General features: G+C 40.6%; 1 protein-coding gene across 2 annotated transcripts in view; it reads right to left on the bottom strand.

The window, feature by feature from the left end:
* STIM2 (stromal interaction molecule 2) overlaps positions 1-24,319 on the bottom strand; it is a 75,871-nt gene extending 51,552 nt beyond the window's left edge. For both annotated transcript variants that reach the window (XM_063309705.1, XM_063309706.1), the window contains exon 1: positions 24,023-24,319. In XM_063309705.1, coding sequence (XP_063165775.1) covers positions 24,023-24,275 — 253 coding nt within the window. In that variant the 5' untranslated portion in view covers positions 24,276-24,319. The remainder of the gene's footprint in view (positions 1-24,022) is intronic.
* Positions 24,320-24,660: the final 341 nt, after the last annotated feature.

The raw sequence follows: 24,660 nt of genomic DNA, 5'->3' as shown, positions 1-24,660 counted from the left end.
GAAGCAGGTAGGGAACATTGTTAAGTTACACTGAACTTTGGCAATCTCAGCATAACAAAATGAAAAACCCATCTTCCATCGGCAGTTCCTATCTATTTTGTCAGCAGTAAGAGTGGTTAAAACCAGAAACAGCTTCATATTGCCTTCCCTCAACTCGAGATTTGCCTTCTGGAGCAAAGGAAGAATCACTTCTTCTTACATGGCAGTAATATCCATCAACTATAACCAATTCACTATATTCTCTTCCATATATTGAACAGAAGGAGTCAGGATATTTAGTCTACCAGCACCAACTCAAACTTATGGATTCACAGAAACTTAAGCTACTCAACAAATGAAGACTTCTACCACTCTACTTTTGCAGATTACAAAGTCCGCCATATAATTTCATCTGTGGTGGATATGCCCAAAGCTTAGAAATTTCTCAACCTGCTGTTTATACAAATGGATAAAACACGAAATCAAAATAAACATATATTCAGCTTTGTTTGGAATATTCACTGAAGATAATAAGATAAACTCTAAAGATATGGTCATTTAGATGTTGATAGCATATAAACCATTGGAAGCAGTTAGCTTTAATCACAGATGAGTGGTTAAATAAGCTGTGGTCTACGGCAACAGCAGAAAAATCAATCTACTGTTAAACCTTCCAACAAGTCAATATGAACCCTATTACTTTTTTGAGATAAGGCAAGATTTGATACTTCTCATATATAAAAAAAAATATGATAAAGAACTACCTGCTTGCTATATTTAGCTATGGAAAAAATATGTGCTATTTGCATAAAGTTCTAGAATTGGTAGATGTTTTACATTAGAGAGATTTTTATTATAAGTAAATCTTGACATTGATGAAGTCATATACGTTTTTGTATACAGTACTGTGAAGCCATTTTAATTTTCTTAAATAATTAAAAGAAGTTGTAGATTACAAACTACTGATTTTGTTTGTGCTCTCTCTTAACTCATTTCCCGCTTGCAGATTGCTAAAGACGGTAGACAAATAGTTCTATAAAGTTTTTAAAGTTTTAAGGAATTAATGCATGGATATAGATATGCTACAGCATTACTAAACAACCAAAGGAAGAGACTGTCTTTCAACAAGTTAATTCAACAAGTTAAGGATAAGCCTTTTTCAACAACAATTGATTCAATGCAACAGTTGGGTACATTTTATTGTAACAAAAAATGAACAATTGAAATTGACTAGATTGACTAGATTCACCCATCATCCTAAGTGAAATACAAATAAGCTACAGCTTTTGCAAGTTTTGTGAACTCAATCAAACAATGCAATGAATTCCGTGGGGCTTACTCTCGAAGCCTTGCAGGCTAAATAGAAGAATAGAAAATAAATATATTTTCTAACCGTTCTATCCAATAGTGATCAGGTTGGACAGTCTTCCTCTTTTTCTAAATGCATTGTTTCTTAAAATTAAATACCCAACAAATTAAAAAATACATAAATTAAATTAAATGACTTACTATTGCATAACAATATATGCAATGCAATTCTATATAAAGTTACATGAATGTAACTGTTCTTAATTTAGGTAGACATACAGAGAAGAATGCTGTGAATCAAACCTTAAATTATAATTAAATTTATTAATGTGCCTGTTCTTTGTCACTGCATATATTTATGTAATCTTTCTAGGTATGCTATATTTAAAATGCTTTTACTTAAGAAAGACATTGAACTTTAAGGTAGAAATAAAATAAGGAACACGTGCCTACATCACTGTCATGCATTAAAATTAAAGTAAATGAACTGAATATATTGTAACATATTTAAAGTCTTGAGAGAAAATTTAAGCCACCCCCTAAATTTTTGCTCCTACTGTTTTAAAAAATTAAATTTAATGTTTAGTCCACTGAATTATTTCATTACATATTTAAGAGTATTCCAGTGTACTTTTACAATAAACTTTTGAATTTAAATAGTACACTTACACTAAATTATGTGTATTTTATATATTCTCTCTAATCATACCTTTCAGTTCATTTTTTTTTTTTTTTTTGGCTATTTCGTATAATTCGTAAAACCCACAAACATGTATTTTATGAGACCTAGGAACTGTGCCTTTTCTGTGGTTGCCCTTATTCTCTAGAGTGATCTCTCCCCCCTCCAGATATCTGGCAGGCCCCCAGCTCTGCTCACCTTTAGGAAAGTTGTTAAGACTTGGCTCTTCACCCAGGCATTAACGACAGTTGAGTTAGAGTCCCCTTTCGATTGTTTTCTTAGGTTGTTTGATCACTATGTTGTATTTATATATTATATGTGTTTATTTTATTTATTTATTTAATTAATTAATTTTATATCACCGCCCATTTAATGTATATGGTGGGTTTTGATTTTTAATTTTTTTTAAAAAAATTATTTATTATTCCATTTATACACCACCCATTTCACTATAAAAGTGACTCTGGGCAGCTTACAAATAAAAGTTATAAAATCATTATAAAAACAGAAAAAGCACAAAAATAGAAGACGATAAAAGAGGGAAACTGAAAGGTGGAGAGAGTGTCTTTAAGCCATCAACCACCCAGTAAACCAACTATTTTGGGTTTACTGTTTGTTTGTTGTGCCGCACATTACCCAGAGTCATATTGTTTGAGTTGGGCAGCCTTATGCAGCTCAAAAACCAATAAACAAATAAATTTTACTTATTCATTAGTCGAAGTTTAATGAACCACAACATTAGTCATGTTCATCACTCTAAGTTTAATAAACCACATTAACGTTGTCTAGTTTTTTTTAAAAAGTTCTATTCATAATAATTCTAAATCAAACCCAATAAATCTGGTAAACAAAGTCAAAGTATTCCAGAAAACATTTCTGGTCTCAGTTTTTATTTTGTGCAATCTTTGTTCCAAATAGGCAGATTAAAGGGTCATCAGAGATAACCCAAAATGAGCAAAAAACAGAATTAGAGTCACTTGACTGCATTTTAAATTATCTTAATTCCACCCCAAAGCTGGACCACCCCAGAACAGAGAGATTATTCTGGCTTACAAAAAATTATTCTATCTATCTATCCATCTTTACTCCCAGATGATTAACGATGCCCTACTCAGAATTACAATATAACTATAAACTGGCAACTACAGTCCACTGGGAATGAATACACATTCATTATATATTATGTATATTCTGAACAGAAAACCTATTCCATTCCACTTTGGCCCATTAGCTTCATTCTTCTATATACAAACACAACTTATTTATTTTCAAACTACACAGTAACAAGGTAATCTTTTGACTAAAAAATTGCTACACATTATCAAAATACTAAAAAGCATAATGAATAGGAACATCCCATACATGAACGTCAACAAGGAAAGATGGTCCTCTATGTATACATTATTTCTTGATTTAAAATTAAAACAATGGAACAGAAATTATTTTTCCTCACATGTTGGGGACTGTATGATTGCTACATTAAAAAATGGCATATATTTCCAAAATATTAGTGGTATGTTACAGGCTTTGCATCGCTATTCTATACAGCATAGACAGGTCCTGTGGTGGTATATTTTTGAAAAAAGAAATGTTTAGTTTTGTATTATTCATTTCTTCCTGTAAAATTGTTTTTAAATAACTGCTCAGTCAACCCCAGAGTTTCTGGATTTCTGCAGCCAAAAAGAAAAAAAAATCAAATTGCAAATTGCCAAGAGGGTGTGCTGTATCTTCAAAGGCTTCCTCTTTTAGTAAAGATTCATTTTCATCCATGTCTTCAAAAATTACTTAACCACCAAGCAAATTATGTAATGAGAAGATAGACTGTTCTTGAAATCAATGTTTTCATATTTACTTGTTTATATATGCCAGAGTGTTCATGTTGACTGCTAGCTGCTCAGTATTAAAGGGGGAATCAAGACTGACATTGTCCTATGGAACTCTCTTGAGTTCCAAAGAATCTATTAAAATAGTGAATATAAAAGTTCCATAGTCAAGCTAAAAGTTTAAAGTGTCAGACAAATATGTTAGTTGTAGGGTGATGTTGAAAAATGAGCAATCTGGCTCATCATTGAATATATGCACAATTTTGGCTAAAATAATATATCATAACTCAATATTACTTCAGATAACATCAATCAAAATTGTTTCAGGAGTCAAGTAGTTACTCTAAACTTTCCTGAAGTTTTCCTAGATGTTCATTTTTGGCATCTCATTTATTTAAAAACATATGCTGGTACACTGATAATACCAGTCATAAATACACATAAACTTAGTTCTGTGATTAAAAAATCAGAGAACTGAGACAAGGAAGAGTTGTTGCTGACTCCAGGGGCAAGATTTCAAAATTTGTAGATATATCTGTTCTGCTAAGTAACTAGATGCTGGACAGCAACATAACATCACTGACAAAAGACAATTATCAATTCAAAATTCAGCACAAACTCAGAAACTGCAAGATTTGATTTGCAGGTGTGACAAAAAGAATTCGGTTTCAGTTTTAAAACCTGGGAGTACAATGAAATTCCTCCTGCAAATAGTTATACCTCTCCCACCTTTCAGACTTCACCACAGCCGCTGTTTCTCTAGGTTGTAAAAGAAGCGGGTAGAGGACAATAAACTGAAGCAGAATTCAGAATAAGACAGCATTGTTAGTGATTCCAGATGTGCTGTAGACATATCTGTTCTATTAAGGAACTAGATGCTGGACTGCACATAACGTAAGTGGCAAGAAGAGCTGATAATGCAGGTACACCCCAACCCAGAAAAAAAACTTAGCTGCAGTGACTGACATACTCCAATTAGCTCTTTCTAGGGCAACTGTTGAAGATGGTCCAGAAAGTAAAGTTCACCCAAATGCAGCCAACATGAACAGCAAGTCTTCCTTAGGGTCCTACATTATACCAATGTTGCCTTCTGAGCCATATCCATGATACTCAAGCATGCTGAAAATTCTAATTTACTCCTGAAGTCATGGAGTAAAGCCAGCATCACTATCAATTTCAGAATTCTCACCTGTGTATAGAATTTATGATGCAGACATAAACATTTGTGGGCCTCTAGACCCAAGGGGTCTAGACCCAAGGGACGCGGTGGCGCTGCGGGTTAAACCGCTGAGCCGTCGATCGGAAGGTCGGCGGTTCGAAACCGCGCGGCGGGGTGAGCTCCCGTTGCTCGTCCCAGCTTCTGCACACCAAGCAGTTCGAAAACATGCAAATGTGAGTAGATTAATTGGTACCGCTTCGGCGGGAAGGTAACGGCGTTCCGTGAGTCATGCTGGCCACATGACCCGGAAGTGTCTATGACAACGCCGGCTCCAAGGCTTAGAAACGGAGATGAGCACCGCCCCCTAGAGTCGGATTCGACTGGACTTTACGTCAAGGGAAACCTTTACCTTTACCTAGACCCAAGGGGAAATGCAGCCACTCTAATTCTGAACGATTCATGCATCTTCCCGCATTGTCTCCCCAAGGTTAGAAGGGATGAAGTGTACAAGAAGCAAGTAAACTAGAAAGCATTTTTCCATACATGCACAATTGAAGAAGGAAAATGTCAATAAAGGTTTTTTGTGAGATCAATTTAAGCTCTACTTTTAAGATCAGGAGTCAAAAAGTGAAGACTATGTAGATTAAATAGATGTAATCAAGTCAATGAGCCATCATGCATGCATGCATGCATGCAGAAATAAATAGGAAGGAATGACTACCACAGGAAGCAAAATGAAATTTCATCTGATCCAACTGGAAAACCTTTTTTTTTTCTTTCATAACTTTTTCTTGAAATAAATAGGTTTTTTCAGGTATGTAAATATTATTAATACTATGGCCAATTTCAAAGTGTCTGTTACAAACATCTGCCTAATTTTGCCTATTTTAACTTGTACAATTCACAGTACATGTTCCTCAGTTTCCAGTCTTGTCCTGCAACAATACATTGTGTGCCAACTACCTGAATAATCTCACCATCCCCAAAGTTGCCCCCCCACCCCCGCAAACTGAATTTATTTTCTCTTCTCTCAGTGTTACTTGTTGGCTGATTTCAGGACACTCCAAACAACAGTCATTTTTGTCCCGGGGGTATGAAATAGCACAATTACTCCATGTGGCATTAAAGTTTGTGAGTAATCTTTTAATGCAGTTTCCTGGAAGGTCTTTTGATTGCTATGTCACTTTTATCAATTGTTTTTAACAGAAATGTTACTTCAACGGTTGCAAAAATTTTGCAGCTCAGCCAAAATTAGCAAATGCATCTTAATGTTTTGTGTTGTTTTATATAACGATTATTCATTTGCTTTGACCCTAGTTATTCTTTTTCATTTACCAGCAACTTTTTTTCAAACTCATTTCTCTCGGAAACTCAATTTTCTAATGTGATGCTGTTATTACCATTACCATTACTATTTGTATTTTATAACAGAGCTCTCACAGTATAATAAAATCAGATTGAATTTGGAATAATTTGCACACTGGAGGAATAGTTTTTGGTGTGGGAGTCTATGTACAGTACGTGAGGATAATGAAACACAAATGATAAAGACTAATGTGTTATAGAAACTTTTGTTCTCTCTAGAAGAAATGCTGCCTTATCTCCATCCATGCTGCTGGCCAAAACTAAGGAAGTACACTTCAAAGTAATTCATAGGCGCTATCTGATCCCATAAATAGCATTAGGTTGGAGGGAAAACTATGGGTAGAATAATACAGATTTTTATATCTAGTGTCAATGCTCTTCCATTCAAAAATTATGGACAGAAATCTTTCATCTATGCAGCAGGATTATTCAAAAAGAGATAACTTGTTCCCCATGCTGGTTGAGTTGGTATCTGATGACCTGCACATAGCTTCAGCAGACAAACTGCCCTTTCTTCTGACAACCTTTCAAGTTATAGCTTATTTGTAGAAGAACATAGTGGGATATACAATCAATGTGGGATATAAGAGGGTATGGAATTTAGCCTTAGCTGAATGTTTAACCAACTTGCACAAACTGAGGAGAAATATTAATGACAGGGTATTTCTTCTTTAATATGATCAAAATTTTTGGTATATTTTAAAAGTGAAGCTGAGAATATTCAACCTCTTATAACCCATCGTGATATATATGGGGAATGTGTGTATGTGTGTTTTTATGGTATATAAGATATAAAGTATGTATAAGGTGGGTGTGGGTGTGGGTGTGTGTATATGGTATACATAAGGTCTACATTAGATATACATAAGGTATATATAAGGTTAGAAGGGACACGGTGGCGCTGCGGGTTAAACCGCTGAGCTGCTGAGCTTGCCGATCGGAAGGTCGGCGGTTCGAATCCGTGTGGCGGTGTGAGCTCCCGTTGCTAGTCCCAGCTCCTGCCAACCTAGCAGTTCGAAAACATGCAAATGGGAGTAGATTAATAGGCACCGCTTCAGCAGGCAGGTAACGGCGTTCCGCTCAGTCATGCCGGCCTCATGACCACGGAAGTGTCTATGGACAAACGCCGGCTCTTTGGCTTTGAAATGGAGATGAGCACCGTCCCCTAGAGTTGGACACGACTGGACTTAATGTCAAGGGAAACCTTTATCTTTACCTATATATAAGGTTAATATAATATTAATATAATATAATATAATATAATATAATATAATATAATATAATATAATATAATATAATATAATATAATATAATATAATATAATATAATATAATATATAATCTTTCACTGGCCTGAAGGCAACTTTTGATTTGATTTCCCAGAAGAAGCTATGGCAGACACTGTCTCCGCTAATCACCAGCTTCTGTGGTTAATTATAATGCAACACCAAGATACTACCATGCAAGTTAAATGTGACATCAATGGGGGTTTCATGTACCTTCTTATTCTTCCCCCTTCTTTATTCAACTTTTATGTTAACAGAATTGTTTGGGCCCTTTCTAAATGTGCGTTTCACTCCTCACTAAATCAGAGACTAATTTGCACTCTCCTCTATTCTGACTTGGCAGCTATTGTTTCCCACGCTGAATCTGGACTCCATCATAGCCGTCAGGCATGGCCTGAACATTGCCAACCCAATGCTGTGAAACAAACCAATGGCACTGGCATATGTGGAAATCAAAAGATTTCCCATCAGTGAAATAAAGGTATTCAAAAATCTAGGAGTCAATTTCCAACTGACCACAACCACCTCCTAGATACAACAAACGTCACAACCTGAGCTCAGTGAGCCGCTGGTGCCATCATTAGATTTTCCCGCTGCAAAGGAACACATCGCTGCTTGCAGCCATTAATATTTTCAGTACAAAAGTGCTGAGCTCCTGCTGTTCAGTACCCAGTTCTGTCCCAACTCTGATCATTCACACTTTGAAACCATCTAATCCAAACACATCAGGATCTTATTGTGGATCTTCCACTCACTCTAAATGCTACAGAGAGGCATCCAAGTTGCTAAACAGTGAATTAGTGGCCCAAGACACTTTGGCAGATAAGTTTACTTCCACATGGGAGAAGACCACTGTCAACGATCTGTCCTCCTGTGGCTTTTTGTTCACTGTTGAAGCCATGCAAGTATTTTAAACAGAGAAACATACAGTCTGATATACAGGATGACAGTTCTAAATTTGTATCTTACTGTCCTAAGGACCTCTTTGATAGTCCTTTCAACATTCCCCAATTATCTCCATTAAGAGTTACATTCTACCCCTGAGCTGCAGCCTTCCCTACATCCCTACATGATGGAAAGCACTGTTTTCACTTCAAATCTATTGGGAGCAGCAACAAAATCTAGAAGAATACCATTTGCAGTGCTGATGGGGCTCAGTTTCCTTTCACAGTGTTGTTACCGGCCACTTTTTAAAACTATGTTAACATAGACTCGCAAGATTCTATCTGAAGTATAGATTTCTTTTTTTTTTTTCTTTTTCTTTCTTTTTGCTGTAAAAATAATAACCACCTTTTGCAAGCAACTGACAATGAGCAGTGGATAAATCTGGAAGAACATTTCTCACATGGAAAATCAAGAGAAAAGAATTGACCCTGTCACCTACAGGCCTATAAGCTGCCTGCCCATAATCTTCAAGGTGGAATTATACGGAATTTAATATATCCTTATTTGAAAGGAAGTGTTTTTTCCAATGGAATGAAAAGGAGACTTGCAAAAATTCATGTGGCACAAAAGACCAGCTACTAATTGCTTTTTTTTTCTGACATTCACGTCCAACTCTTGGCGACTGCCTGGACAAGTTCCTGCAGTTTTCTTGGCAAGCTTTTTTTGGAAGTGGTTTGCCACTGTCTCCTTCCTAGGCCTTAGATAGCATTTGACTGGCCCAAGGTCACCCAGTTGGCTCAGTACCCAAGGTAGGATTAGAACTCTCAGTCTCCTGGTTTCTAGCCTGACGCCTTAACCACTACACCAAACTGGCTCTCTACTACATGACATGATGATCCTTAAAAAAAATTAAAAGAGAAGAAAAACAATGGCCTGGATAGACTATAAAAAGGCATTTGATTCCCTTTCCTATACTGTAGCTGTGTTAGAAAATGCATTGAAACTTTCGGAATAAAAAGACATATTACAATCTTCCTGGAAATGTTCATGACATCAGAGAACACCAACCTTATGGTAAACAGGGAAGATAAAATGAAAACAAGGCACATTCCAGGGATATTCACTGTCACCATTATTCTTTGTAATGGCAAAAATCAGGAAGAGGCTGGTAGGACCTTTTCAGACCAACAACTACTATGAAAAGATAGTGAAGTCAGTGCCAGCTCATGAACGCTTCTGCCTTTTAATAAAATCTGTTAGTCTTGAGAAGATCCTACCACACTCCTATCACAGACTAAAATAGCTTTCCTCTACAACGTATTTATATAGTGAATAATTCCACTTACAAGTTTCCCAAACAAAATCAACTCTGGGCAAAAACTCACAAAATAAAGCCCCAAAAGAAACCATTTGCTTTATATGGATGTTCTAAAATTATATGGTGGATCAAAAGCTGAAATTGGGTCTCTGATGGACACTGTCCACATAGTCAGTGAAAACATAGGAATTAAATTTGGCCTGGACAAATGTACTGGTTTGGCAATTAAAGGAGGCAAGATAGGCAAGTTAATGAATAGAAATACCATTAGACATGGGGCACCTTAATGAGAATACAAATATTTAGGATTAAGGGAAGCCTGGATTTATTGAATGACCAAGTTAAAAAGACTACTTTAAAATCTAGGCTAAATAATAGAAATATTGTTAAAGGAACAACTGCTTTGGCAGTCCCTTAATTAAATATATTACAGGGATAATTGGCTGGGCTCAAGTCTAAGTGGGCCATATTGATTGGAATACAAAGAAACTAATTACCATCACTCATGTACTTCACCCAAGAATGACATTCACAGTTTATACGTAATAGAAGACTACTGCAAGCAAACCAAAAGAAGAAAAACACAGTCTGAATTATTACATCAGGAAAAGCAGAAAGGTCCACTTATGGATATTTCAAGGAAAGTCTTTCAAAGGCAACAAATACTATATTGGAATACAAGAAGGGAGTAACTGAAAGCTGGATGAACACCTGCAAAGCAAATCACTCTAAAGGAAAAGCAGATCAAAATCCAACAGTTTTAGTTGAAATCTTGTACACTTCAAAAAAAAAAAAACCTGAGGGAATCATGGAAGCTTAAGAACTGTCAGAAGTTTGGCCCCAGAAGTCATAAAACCCCCTTCTGGACCTTTTCCTCTGTCATGGGTTGTAAAGGAGGGAGGGGGGAGACTTTGATTGATGTGAGTGAGAGCTGGAAACATCACAGAGCCAGCAAGAATTAGAAACTTCACAGACTCAGCAAGCTGACACCAGAATGCTGTGGCTAAAGTGTTATCTGCCAACGGGCAGTGAAGAATGTTGCTGAAGCCCATGTTGTAAAACCGAAGGCAGTTGTAAATATTCAATTTCAAACGAAGGCGGGGACCTGGGTCTGATAAAAGGATGGGGGGAATACAATTACTTGAGTCTTTAGATGCAGAAGGCGATGGTACTGTATCTTTCAATAAACAAAATACTTTACTGAGACCTGACTGGTCCCAGAGAGATTTCTTACTACTGGGATATATGAACCCACGTTCCTCACAAGAACAAGCCCTGAAAAACAATACCATCAAAGCCAAAATTAAACATAGTTCTGATAATGCCAAATCCCAATTATGTAAAATGAAGGATGAAATTGTAGATCATCTCATCAGCAGCTATGGTAAAATTGCTCAGACTATAAAAAGTGCAGCACCAAGGTTGTAGAAAATGTCAATTGGAGAAAATGACAATTGAGGTCAAAAGACTATGGAGAAAAACAGATTAGCATACCAAGTGTAACTAAAGCCCTTGGTGCAATATCAAAAGGATTCACCAAACAGGTCTACCAAGATATATAAACCTGGTTTTGAAACTCCTGTACTGTATGGTCCAGACTACCTACCTACATACATACATATGTGTCTATATTAACTTTGATCTAGACAGGGTTGGTTTGCCCCAGAAGAGCACGCTCCTAATTGTGAGTCCTCTTGGAGCTGTAATGTGCTTGTTTTAGCCTTTCCTGGAATTGGGGATGCTGAGAACAGCCACCCCTCTTCTCTCAATTGGATTATTGTACTTTTCTCTAAATGGAACTGCCCATAAAGATCAGCAGGAAACCTCAGCTGGTACGAAATATGGCTGCACATACATTCGCACATGAGTGATATTTGACACCTCTGCTATGGAGATGCATCAGTTGCCAGTTTGATAAAAGGACAGGGGAAATAAAATTACCTGAGTCAATTTCAGGTACTGGCCATTACCCTTAAAGCCCTAAATGGCTTGGGCCCTGGGTATCTTTGATACTATCTATTCCAAGTTGAATCTTCCCACCCAATGAATGGAAATAACGAATACCTGTTGAGAGTCCCCACACATCAGGAGTCCAATGAGATGGGGCTTTGAAGTGAGCATTCTGTGTGGGACCTCCCACACTAGCTTTGAGGGAGAAACATGATATTAATCTAATAATTTCCATGGCTTTTATTTTCAATTCTGTGTTGAGCTCTTTTAAGTAACAAAAAAGACTCATCTATCTTCACAGCAGATTTCAGCATTACAGTTTAGAACAAAATGCTAAGATGGAAATGTTCCATGCCACATTGACACAGCACCTGTGTTGACTGACAGGCCTCTATCCAGGAACAAACATAAAATAACACTTAAAAGTCCTGTTTAATAATATTTATACATACATCTAAGCCCTTAAAAATTGCATTGCAAGGACAATCAACTTTAACCATCACCCTTGCACTTTATTTCCTAGAGAGCCAGTTTGGTCTATTGGTTAAGGTGCTGAGCTAGAAACCAGGAGTCGGTAAGTTCTAGTCCCACCTTAGGCCTGAAAGCCAGCTGGGTGACCTCGGGCCAGTCACTCTCCCTCAGCCCAAGAGCCAGTCAGGCGTGGTATGAGAGTTCTAGTCCCGCCTTAGGCCTGAAAGCCGGCTGGGTGACCTCGGGCCAGTCACTCTCCCTCAGCCCAAGAGCCAATCAGGCGTGGTATGAGAGTTCTAGTCCCGCCTTAGGCCTGAAAGCCAGCTGGGTGACCTTGGGCCAGTCCCTCTCTCTCAGCCCAAGAGCCAATCAGGCGTGGTATGAGAGTTCTAGTCCTGCCTTAGGCATGAAAGCCGGCTGGGTGACCTCGGGCCAGTCACTCTCCCTCAGCCCAAGAGCCAGTCAGGCGTGGTATGAGAGTTCTAGTCCCGCCTTAGGCCTGAAAGCCGGCTGGGTGACCTCGGGCCAGTCACTCTCCCTCAGCCCAAGAGCCAATCAGGTGTGGTATGAGAGTTCTAGTCCCGCCTTAGGCCTGAAAGCCAGCTGGGTGACCTTGGGCCAGTCCCTCTCTCTCAGCCCAAGAGCCAGTCAGGCGTGGTATGAGAGTTCTAGTCCCGCCTTAGGCCTGAAAGCCGGCTGGGTGACCTCGGGCCAGTCACTCTCCCTCAGCCCAAGAGCCAATCAGGCGTGGTATGAGAGTTCTAGTCCCGCCTTAGGCCTGAAAGCCAGCTGGGTGACCTTGGGCCAGTCCCTCTCTCTCAGCCCAAGAGCCAGTCAGGCGTGGTATGAGAGTTCTAGTCCCGCCTTAGGCCTGAAAGCCGGCTGGGTGACCTCGGGCCAGTCACTCTCCCTCAGCCCAAGAGCCAATCAGGCGTGGTATGAGAGTTCTAGTCCCGCCTTAGGCCTGAAAGCCAGCTGGGTGACCTTGGGCCAGTCCCTCTCTCTCAGCCCAAGAGCCAGTCAGGCGTGGTATGAGAGTTCTAGTCCCGCCTTAGGCCTGAAAGCCGGCTGGGTGACCTTGGGCCAGTCACTCTCCCTCAGCCCAACTCACCCCCAGGGTTGTTGTTGTGGTGAAAAGAGGGGGAGGAAGGAGCATTAGGTATGTTCGCCACCTTGAGTTATTTAAAACAATAAAGGCGGGGAAAATAAATAAATAAATAGAATTAGAGATGTTAAGTTTCCAGCAATTTTGAAGCAATGGGGAAAAAAATCTTTTTTACACTGAATTTTGGGAAAGATGGGAAGATGTGCGAGATACATAAGTCACTGTGTTTGTTACTTTGCTTAATATACACAAGCAAAAAACTACAGTTTATTTACCAATGATTATCCGTGTATCAACTGAGTTTATTTTAAAATATTTTCAGCTTTGGTTACACAAGCTGGAAGTTGTGGTGTTTCCAGAGAATTAAAAACGATCCCCCTTGCCTCCCATTGTGAAGGCCCTTGCTTTTCAGAAGGCACACTAATATAAGAGCACCAAACAGAACGATGAGTGTGACTGAAAACTCAAACCAAGCTGTGACGCAGAAATCAGAGCCAAGTTATGGCACAGAAAGCAAGCAAGGCTAAAAATGAAAAGATGAACTTCTCTCTTTAGAAAGTGAAATAAAAAGGAATAATGTAAGCATGATTATACATTGGCCTGCCCAACAGAGGTACCCCATGTACTATTGCAAAAATATGGATCTCCACATTATTTCTTTTAATCAGCCCAGTCTTTATTGAAACACTTCAAAAACAGGCTTCCAGAACTCTCGGTCTATCATGGCTCCAGAAGCAGAATCAAAATGGGTTTTCCAGATTCACACATTACAGCAAATTCCATGACAGAGACAAGAGGTCATAATCATCACTCCTCCATATAAAAGAACTGCATGCAAATTAAATTTTGCACAAATCTTGGCAAACACACCCGATACAAACGCATGCAAAGATACCAAAGGCTAAGATTTCTACTTCGTACTCGTTGAATCCTTCCAGCTACATTTCTGAAGTCCCAGTTACTATGGAAATATCTGCAATACAAGCAGGCATTAAAATCCTTGCAGGCAAGCAACAGACTCTTACACAATAATCTGAAATACACGTCTGTGCAATTTGCTGGCTTTCAGGAAGCCTTCCTATAATTTCATTCTTTTTACTGTCAGGTGACACAAAGTCATAGTTAATTATTTAAAAGTACACAAGTGTTATGTAATCCCTTTTCTTTGACCACTGTGGGTATCGCATAGCTTGGTTTCTACAACAACCAACATTTCAGAATGGAAGACCTGTCGTTGTATATCAGATCCTGTCACCTACAGTGACAGACACCGTGAACCGGCTCCCCAACTTTCGGAGAGGGGCAACGTATCATTAAAAGTTCAAAATTCTTAGAGTTGCTTGACTCAGATTAGCAGTTAGAGCAATTCACATAAAACCATTACTTCTGCTTCAGTTGTTTTCAGATTTCTTTTTTCTTCAAAGAAAAGATTATAGCTAATGTGCCTTATGTTCATTCTACTGTTCTGATCACTTACATCATCACCCAGTTAAAGCTCTTTAATCTCCATCTGAAACCAACAATAAACACAGGAAACCAATATTCCCAGTTAGATACGAGAAATACGAAGAAAATATATGCATGTTGACCTATGCGTCTGGGTTGACATAGGCGTCTGGTTGACCTATGAGGAAATGGACACCTGCCACTGACTCAGAGTAACTGTAATAACTACCAGATTCTACATCTGTTCATAAATGTGTAGTCTATGGAAGCATTTAGGACAGCAGATTCAAAGCATGGGAGATAGCAAAAGCCATTAGTGTTCCTCAGTAACACAGCATCAGGAAAATGTTAAGCTGATGGAACTTTGCCCTCAGGATAAGTCCTTCACTTATCCAAAGCGTACAAACCAATCATGTATTTAAAAAGTAAGAGATTTTCTGTTTCTGCAAAAATAACATGCCAAAGACTTTCTTGACAATGTAAAAGCTTGGATTCTACCTTCCCGCTCATACAGACCAAAAATTCTCCTTTGGCTGAACAACTTATATATGTAAACTCACTACAACCTGGCCTGGAGCAAGAGAAGGATTGAGGAAACAGCTAATTTTTTTAAGGTTTTTTTTTAATCCGTTCAATCGTATCCAATTCCTGGAGACTGCCTGGACAGTCCCTGCAGTTTTCTTGGCAAGGTTGTTCGGAAGTGGTTTGCCATTGCCTCCTTCCCAGGGCTGAGAGAATATGACCGGCCCAAGGTCACCCAGCTGGCTTTGTGCCCAAGGCAGGACTAGAACTCTCGGTCTCACCGTTTCTAGCCTAGTATCTTAACCACTAGGCCAAACTGGCTAAGTACACGTTTTAAGGCTAATTAAGCTTTAATATAGAACTAAGAGATACTAAAATTTTAATGTTTGAGAATATATCACTTTTAATCTATATATTTTTAATATGTTCACTTATACATTGATTTAATCCTAGGAATATCATAAATTCATGCAAAATGAACAGCTCTCCCCTCCTACTCCAACCCCCAACCAGTAAAACTTTGCAAAAAATGACAATCAAATAATAGCTGTCAATTTTCATTAGTATCCACTATTTTCACTTGGATGTGATGACATCTTTGTCCACAATAACACAGATAAAAATTTGATTCCAATTTTCCCTTCCTAACCTCAGAGCTGAAGGGCTCTTCACATGAATAAACATAAATAACCACAAATACAACTAAGCTTTAGTTTGGGCAGAGGGATAAATTTATTTCCATTTCTTCATAATCTAGATTTTTTGGTTAAATATTAACATCTAGCAAGCAAGTCTACATTGCTGCATCATGAAAAACTGTACTTTTGAATCACAACATGCTGTTTTGTTAGAATTAAGATAAAAGTAACATTCTGAAACAACAGATTGCATTCTAGAGAAAATTTTCAAAAAAAAAAAAAAAAAGGAAAATGCAGTAGAAAAACTAGTTAGACCCACCAAGTCTAGCAAATATACCTCTGAATTAAAAGAAAAAGAAAGTTCATGCCCTGAACACTATACCTCTGATGCTTAAAAAACTAAATCAATTAAAGGAAACAATTAAAAGGGCACAGCCTTCAGTATGGCTAGTCAAAGGATCCATCCATGCAGCCACTTTAATATGGTTTGCTCTAGGACAAGCGAAGGTGCAAATATTGGGGGATTTCCCATTGGTGGGGAAAGCATCCACCACTCACACCCTCTAAAGCAAGCTGATCTTGAGGGAGGACCAACAGCATTTTAGCAGTGACTAAAGCAGCAGGTTCCGACATTTCTCAGAACCTTTACAGTTCGCTTTTAGGGAGATCCTGCCACTTTGTCTAGGGATACCACTGGGAAAAATGGTAGACCAGGACCTCTCAGAGAAGTTTTGGTCTATCATTTAAGAGAGGTCCTGGTCTCTCCTAGTGCTGATGCTGATGCTCTTCTCATGGTGTCAAGCCAGTCCACCAACCCAAACCAAAATGGCAAGGAAGGGAAGTCAGCAGGAACTGGAGGGGAGGAAGTATGCCTGCACCAACCAAAGGCACATAATAAGAGCTGGGCAGATGCCAGCTCATGCTGTGTCATCACCACAGTCGCTGCTGAAGTGTCATACATCATGCAAGGCCTGTCTCAGGAAACGATGGAAAGCACTGTTTTCACTTCAAATCAGAAAGACTCACATTCAGCTGGCCTCAGCTAGGGTCTAGGAATGAGAGGAAGGCTATGTCATGCAGATGTGTCCTTATGAAAAAGTTATGAAGCATCTGCAAGCTCTGGTTAGGGGGAGGTGCAGATGTGCTCAAAGGTTCTGCTGAACTTTCCAGCATCAATCAAATGAACTGCTGGGAAGTATCTCTGCACTGAGGAAAGCACTGTCCTCAACAGCAGTATATTCTAAAGCAGGACCCATGGCCTCCTGTACCCAAAGCTGTTTGGTTGGCTGCTCTGGAGTGTTAATGTTGATTGACACTATTCTATTACAACCATAGGCTAATAGGAGGACATTTTAAAAAAAACCCACCGAGACAATACCAACTTTAAATCAGCATGCTATTAGGCACAGAGCACAAACTGAGAGCAAGCTAATCGGATGGAATGACTCACTCACTGACAAGGCATAAAAACAATGGCCCAAAACTCGGCGACTTTTTCAGAAATTGCCAAAAGCTGATTTAATGGGGAAAAAAGATAATTTAAAACCCAACAGACCTGCCTGGCATATTCAGGATAATATACGTAATATATGACTAAGCCAGGTAACTCTAAGGCACAGCCAATACAGAAGAACACATTTTTCTGTCTCAACAAGCCATCAGGAAGGCACTTGGAAGATTCAGAGCTAAGAATGTGAGGGGTGCACAATTCTTCTTAGACTCTTCTGAGACTAAGACAATCAGAAACCATCCTCGCTCACTTCCCTTGGGAGTTCTTCCATGGTGTCGGAGGAAAAGTTTCACTCTAAAAAATGCCAGCGAAACCAAATATTCAGGAGAGAACCTGCATGACTAAAGCTTTTTCTGCAGTGATCTCCTCCAGATAGATTGGATGCTGTCTAGCAAAGTTAAAGGAACCAGGCCAGATAGAAAAGTATGAATTTCAGCCAGAAATTAAATAACCAGACCCAAGTTTCAAGCCTCAGTTGTACCCATCCCAAACTCCAAGGCAATACTGCAAATAAAGTTCTCAAAAACTGCAACAACTACCTTCAGTGGAGCCAAAAACTTTGCACCTGTGAACCTCAAAGCAACTGTGTTTTTTTGAAGGAGCACTTTACTTGTAGAAGGAATACCCATCACTTCTGGGCTGGAAAAATTGAAGTGGCAGCCCCATTCCTCTGAGCCCTCTTAGCTAAGTGTTCCACAGTCTCAAAGCATGAATGGCAACTCAAAAATGTATAAAGTCTTGGTCAACAGAATTTCAATTATTGGCCCTTTGTGTTTAACTGGCCTGTAGGAAAGACCAGAACCTTCAACTTTTGGCAATTAATACATAATTTCACTGAAGAGGCAAGTGCTTGTAACTGCCTCCTTAGACCAATTAGGGATATGGAAAGTACACCATTTTGATATATAAGTTCTAAGATGGTTCTACCACCAATTTTTTGAGGATTAAAGTTGAGGTTAGTACAGAAGCAGGCCCCAAGAACACCCATGTTTTACTCCTTCCTGGGTTGATATAATGCCAGATACATGGCTATAATATTTGCAGCTTACCCACTTGTAGAAATTACTTTATAGCTTCTGCATAGGAAGCAATATTTTCAATCCATGGTAGGCAACTCAAGCAAACTCCACAGCCTATCCCTGGCAACTGAGTCAAAAGCAGTTTTAATTTTAACACTGCAAAACAGACCCAACATGCTAAGAGGCATGCTATCTTATGAAGTCCTGTAAAACTAAACACTGTTAAAACTCTAAAACAGTTCTTGCTCACTGATCAGGAGAATAATTTCCTGTTTGGCTTAATCAAGCAGCTTTTAATTCAAATGGTTTGTATTTATTTTGCCAATAACAGTAAGCCAACCGGTCAATAATGAGGTAGGTCAATGTTTTCCCCTTTTTATAAGTATAAACAAAAGAATCTTGATGGATCAGGTCACGGACCATCTTAGTTCAGTCTGTCGTTGCTCGTAGCAGTGAACTAGAAATCCCTGGGGTCCAAACAAGCAGGAGATGAAGACAAGCCCCAACTGGTATTTGTAGACACGCTGCCCCCAAATCAGAGGTGATATTGAGTCTTAACAGGCCTCAAAGGACTTGTCCTCCATTAAATTATCCCAACCCCTCTTAAAGTTGGTGGCCATCATCACATTTTGTAATAATGAATTCTGCAAGTTAATTATGTGCTGCATGAAAAATAGAAAGAGATGTAATTATCACTAGGTCTTAATCCTTAGGAACACTCAAGGTTTGTGTGTGTGTGTGTGTGTGTTTGAAAGAAGATAATCCATGGGCCAAACTAGCTTTTGAATTCTAATTTAATTCTACATTAAAACAGAATTATTAATTTTACATGGGCATTCACATGGAGACTTCAGCTCACACATTCTTCCTCAGACATTGCCAGAATGAGTTTGAAAGTTCTTACTTTCCCATAACTTATCTGTCATATCATGTAGAGCAGCCTTTCTCAACTTTTTGGCCCTGGAGGAACCCTTGAAATATTATTCAGGCCTCAGGGAACCCCTGCACAATCAGGCTCAAATATATAAATTACTATATTTGTTTCATGTATAGGCTGGTGTGTGTGTGTGTGTATGTGTGTGTGTGTATATATATATATATATATATGCATGCATGCATGCATTTACAGTGTTCTTAAACTAAAAATAAAGAATAAAACTTACCTCTTTAATCTGAAGTTGCCTGAATTTGAAACAATTTTTCAAATAAATCGTGATCTCCCAGGGAACCCCTAGGGACCTCTTGCAGAACTCTGGGGCTCAATGGAACCCTGACTGAGAAACCCTGATTTAGAGTGATCTAAGTTGGATTCGTACACTTGTGCTAAGCTGCAACACAGTTTCTTTGATATTAGTACATTTTTGTAAACACAACACTGTGATTTATTAACTATGACAGATCCCAGACATGTCGCACACATTTGGAGAATATCCAGGGAATTCTGCAAAACATAGTTTCTAAACTTGGTATATTTTAAACTAATATTAATATCAACCAGTTTTTGGTTCATGTTACCCAGGAAGTTGTGATTAACAGAAGTAAAAACACTCTCAGCCACATAAGAGCATGCAAATATAAGGTACCTTGTTTCTACTCATATTACTTGTGCTAAACAATTATGTTGAAACTCAAAACACTGTTTAAAATTACCCTATTTTACAAAGACTATGAAAATATATCTAGAAAAATGTTAGATGTTATTATCCAGCAAGGCTCTTAATTTTAGATTTCTGCCATAGTACAAATCATTCTGGAAGGGGGAGCCACAAATATTTGACCATTTCATCATCAGCATATGTTACATTTATATAGATTGAAATATGTATTACACTATATCCAGGCTTCACTGCTAAAGACTGTCCTGTCCTACAGGTACTGGATAAAAGAAGCCAATTAGAAAAGCAACAATGGTCTCCATTAAGATCATTTAAATGACATCAAAGGGCTGGATGGTGATTGCTCAAAATGCCTTGAGTGACATCATTTTTCTATTGACCATCTTTGGTCCAAGCCCAAAGTGATCCTAGGGCATACTGTAAAAAGGACAAATAGCATTTATATTTGTCTATTTCACTTAATAGAGTACTACTTACTTGACACAGAGGCTTTGTATTCTAATGAAGTTGTCCCCCATCTCCCTAATTTTAAAATACGTATTATAAATATCCTGACAATGCAGAATACAGGCAGATTCTATCACCACAGTACCCACCCTGCAGGGGACAGGGGTGAGGCCTAGTGAATACAAAGCATGCCAACTCTGCAAAGTAGCCCAATATCATTACACCCATTTTGCTGGGAAGAGGAAGGAGTTCCTATATATGACAATCTGCAGTGTAGTCTGACTCTCAATGCCTATGTATGTATCTACAGACATACAGTATATATATTAAAGGAAAATGAAGACTACTGAATTATTCCCACGTATCCCAAAACAAGTAAGGTCCTATCACCAGCGCAGTCCTGAAGCAATGTATGGCTATTTTCAGAAAATAAGAATCTTGCCTAAATTTAACAAAGAAAAATAAAAAGGAACAAAAACTTGCACTAAAGAAAGGTAATAAGGATGCAAAAAAAAGTTTTTTTAAAAAGTCAACAAATTAAATGACAAAAAGGTTAAATACATCAAAAATAGGAATCCGGCTAAGGCAATGCCTGGACCACTGGACAAGAAGGAAACAAAAGGAGTTTTAAAATAGGAAAGGGGGGGCAGTGTACCAAAGCCAACTGAATCCTCTATTTTCGCTACAGAAGATATAGGGCAGGTACCAGTTTGTGAATTGGTGATTTTAGAAAGGGAGTTTGAGTGAAAACAAGATGCAGTTGTAAAATTTGCCAGAAAATTGAAAGTTGACAAGTTACTAGGTTGAAATGGAACACACCAGGGTGTTGTAAAAGACTGCAAATATGAAATTATTTATCTTTTAATAAAAATATGTGGCATGTCTTTAAGATCAGCTGTTGTACCAGAGGACTGGAAAGCAGCCAATGAATGCAACATCTTTTTTTTTTAAGGAATCAAGGCAGGATCCAGGAAATTACTGGCTTCTTATCTTAATGTTCACTCCACTAAATTGGTAAAAAGCATTATAGAACAAAGTGCTGGGATAAACTTACACAAAAACCAACTTCTGTAAAAATATGTTCTGACACTGACCGTGTTGACCAGAGCCTGTGAGCAGGATGATCCAACCAATTATGTTTTTGTCACCTTTAAAGGCTTTTAATGAACACCTCTTAGAAAACTTAACAATCAGGGAACAAGAAGAAAATTCTCTTGTTACTGGTAACTGATTAAAGTAGAAAAAAACCAATTAGAAATAAATGGATCGTTCTTGGAATGGGTGAATATACGCAGGGAAATTGTTCAGTGATGGATCAATACATTAATTTGTTCACACATGATCCGCAGCTAGGCAAAGATAACAATGCAAAAAAAAAAACATAGAAGAAGAGTAAATAGTTCCACCAGGACCTGTCTGATGTGGGAGAATGAGCATGTAAACAAATGCAAAGTAATGTACTTTGGGTAAAAATAATATAACTTCCTATGCATGCTGACGTGACAGTGGTTGATTTAAAAGGATTTTAAAGTGATGATAGACCAGGGTATATACGTGTCTAGCTACCACATCCCAGAAATGATCTTGTAAAGCTGGAAAAGGGGCAGGAACTGAAAGCAAAATGATGAAAGCTAAACAGTAAAGCATACGGTGGTGCTTCAGACAAATTTATTCCAGTATACAATAATCTACCTCATCAGCTCATGCTATGTCTTTAAAGTACCATAAAAGTACTAATTTTCCTGCAACAGACTATGGGGAAGACTTACAAAACTTAAGCCTTTTTCTCTTAGAAGGAAAAGCAAGTATACACTAAAAGGGGTCTAGCCCATTTACATGCTTAAAAATTAAAGCTATTAATCTCTTTCTTTGGACTGTCACCCATATTCGCTATCAGCTTATACGAGTTCCTGGTCAGCTTCCAATCAAGAATTCACCTCTAGCACTGGATGTTGTAGGAATATCTTTAGCACAACCTCAATATTTTGAAAAACCAAAACAACAACAACAACAAAAGCCTTGAGGCTTTTTTTTCCAGTATGAAATGTTTCATATACCTTCATCTTATGCATGGTAACAGCAGGTGGCAGCACTTAGCCTACCTTGGCTGATTTCAAAAAAATCTAAACCAGCTTGAACCTGGTTAGTGCCTGGATGGAAGACCATCAGGAAGTGCCAGGTCTGTAGGCTTAACAAGCTGGTTCCACACATACACCCAGAAGAAGGCATTTGAAAATAGCTTTCCTACTGTTGCCAAGAAAACAACTTGGATGGATCCCAGGACTCAAGCTTTGCTCCTTGGAGGCTCTGCCTCCCTTCCCTCTGAAAAAATTCCTGAAGTCGGTTGTGGCCGTAGCCCGGGGCTCAATCTTCATCTCCACCACCCTGGCGAATTTTCTATAAAAACAGTCCACATTCCACCTTCTCATTGGCAACACAAAAATGGTAAATCTACTTCCTGGGGTTGAATTCCACAGCCTTCCAGGGAGTCTTCCTGTTGATAATACATTACGAACCCTTCAGAGGACTGTTTATTTCATTCCAACTTACTCCACTCTGTAAAGACTCCCCCAAGATGCCAAGGCGAAGATGCCAAGCTGTGTGCATCGCCTTCTCTGGAGCACAACCACCGCTGAAGGCCCCCACAATTGCACCCAGCCACCAAAGGTGATGATGTTCACTGCCGGTCCCTCCCCCTCCCCCCCAATACACTCCTGTCGGGGAACATCTTCTGAAGATGCTGGTGGGAACTTCCATGGGTTCAGGAAGAGGGGAAGGCTTCGTGGGGAAGCGCCAGTTGCGCATTGCCCGTGATGCTGCTGCTCAGCACTGAGCCCCAACGGCGCAGGGTCCCCGAAACAGGAGCAGAATCCGGGCCAGGGCCCCGTGGCCCTCTTTGGCCAGAAAAGGCCTAAGCCGGGGGTGGGGGGGGACGGGGGGACGGGCGTGGGGAACGGCAAAAGCAGCAGCATCGCTAGAGGAAAAGAGCTGCTCGTCTGAAGGAAGGAAGAGAAGAAAATCGGCCAGGCGTCGTGCAGACCCCGCTTGCATAGCAGCATTCATTTCAATGCTGCAACCCAAAACAGGCATGCCCAGCCATGCAAAGGGCATTCCAGACGACGACACCGAAGGATTATCTCCCCCGCGCGTCTGTTTTTTGTTGCTGGTATTTTTAAACGAACCAGCCCGTGTTCTTCCACGCACCATTCGCGTCCCTTCCCCTCCCTTCTGCCCGCCTGGTCACCCACCCCGACGCACACACACGTGTCCAGTCATCCCTCGGGGAACAAGGACCACCGGGGACTCCCCTGAGACACCCTTTCCCACGTTACGCGGCGCCCCCCCCCGCCCGCCTCGCTGACCCGCAAACCCGCCTCCCCCGTCCGGGCCCCGCTCGCCGCGCATGACGTGGCAGCCGGCGCGGGCGCCTCCCCGCCTCCGCCGGCGGATGCACACGCCGCCGCGACACGTGTCCGCCGCCCCCCCGCGTCGCTTACCGGTCCCCAGCGGCCGCCTCTCCGCGGAAGCCTTCGCCGCGCCCTCGCCGCTGCCCCGCTTGTCTCCCGCGGGCGGCGGACAGCGCCCGGCCGGCGAGGCGGAGGCGGGCAGGGCGGCATCCGCCCGGGGCGCCGGCGGCGGCGGCGGCGGGAGCAGCAGCAGCAGCAGGAGCAGCAGCGGCGCCAGCGGCCAGAGGAGCCGCCTGGGCCGCTCGCCGCCGGCCGCGGGCGCCGGGGCGCCGGTGGGGCTCATCGGGGCGGCGGAGCCGGCAGCCTCCAGCTCCGCAATGGGCGCCCTCCCGGCGGAGCCCGCGAGCGCGCGCCCGCCGCCGCCCCGCCCCCCGGCCGCCCCGCCCCCGGCGGATGCATGCGGCGGTTGCCCCTCGCTCGCGCCGCGGCCGGGCAGCGCGCAGGCGCCGGCCGCCTCCAGCCGCCTCCAGCCGCGCCCGCGCCCCGCCCCACGCCTCAGGCATGCGCAGCCGGGCGAGCGACGCCGCGGCTCCCTCCCGCGCTGCCCGTAGTTCTGCCTGGTTGGTTTCGCGGAGGTCCGGAGCGCCGGCGGGGCGGCTCCGGCTTTGCCCCCGCGGGCGGCTGCCGGCCTCTGAGGCTGCACGGCTCGGGGCGGGGGCGGGTTATCG

The sequence above is a fragment of the Candoia aspera genome, chromosome 8 (assembly GCF_035149785.1).
Source record: "Candoia aspera isolate rCanAsp1 chromosome 8, rCanAsp1.hap2, whole genome shotgun sequence".
Lineage (NCBI taxonomy): Eukaryota > Metazoa > Chordata > Lepidosauria > Squamata > Boidae > Candoia > Candoia aspera.
The sequence above is the reverse complement of the archived record's forward strand: the minus strand, read 5'-3'. Positions and strand labels throughout refer to the sequence as shown.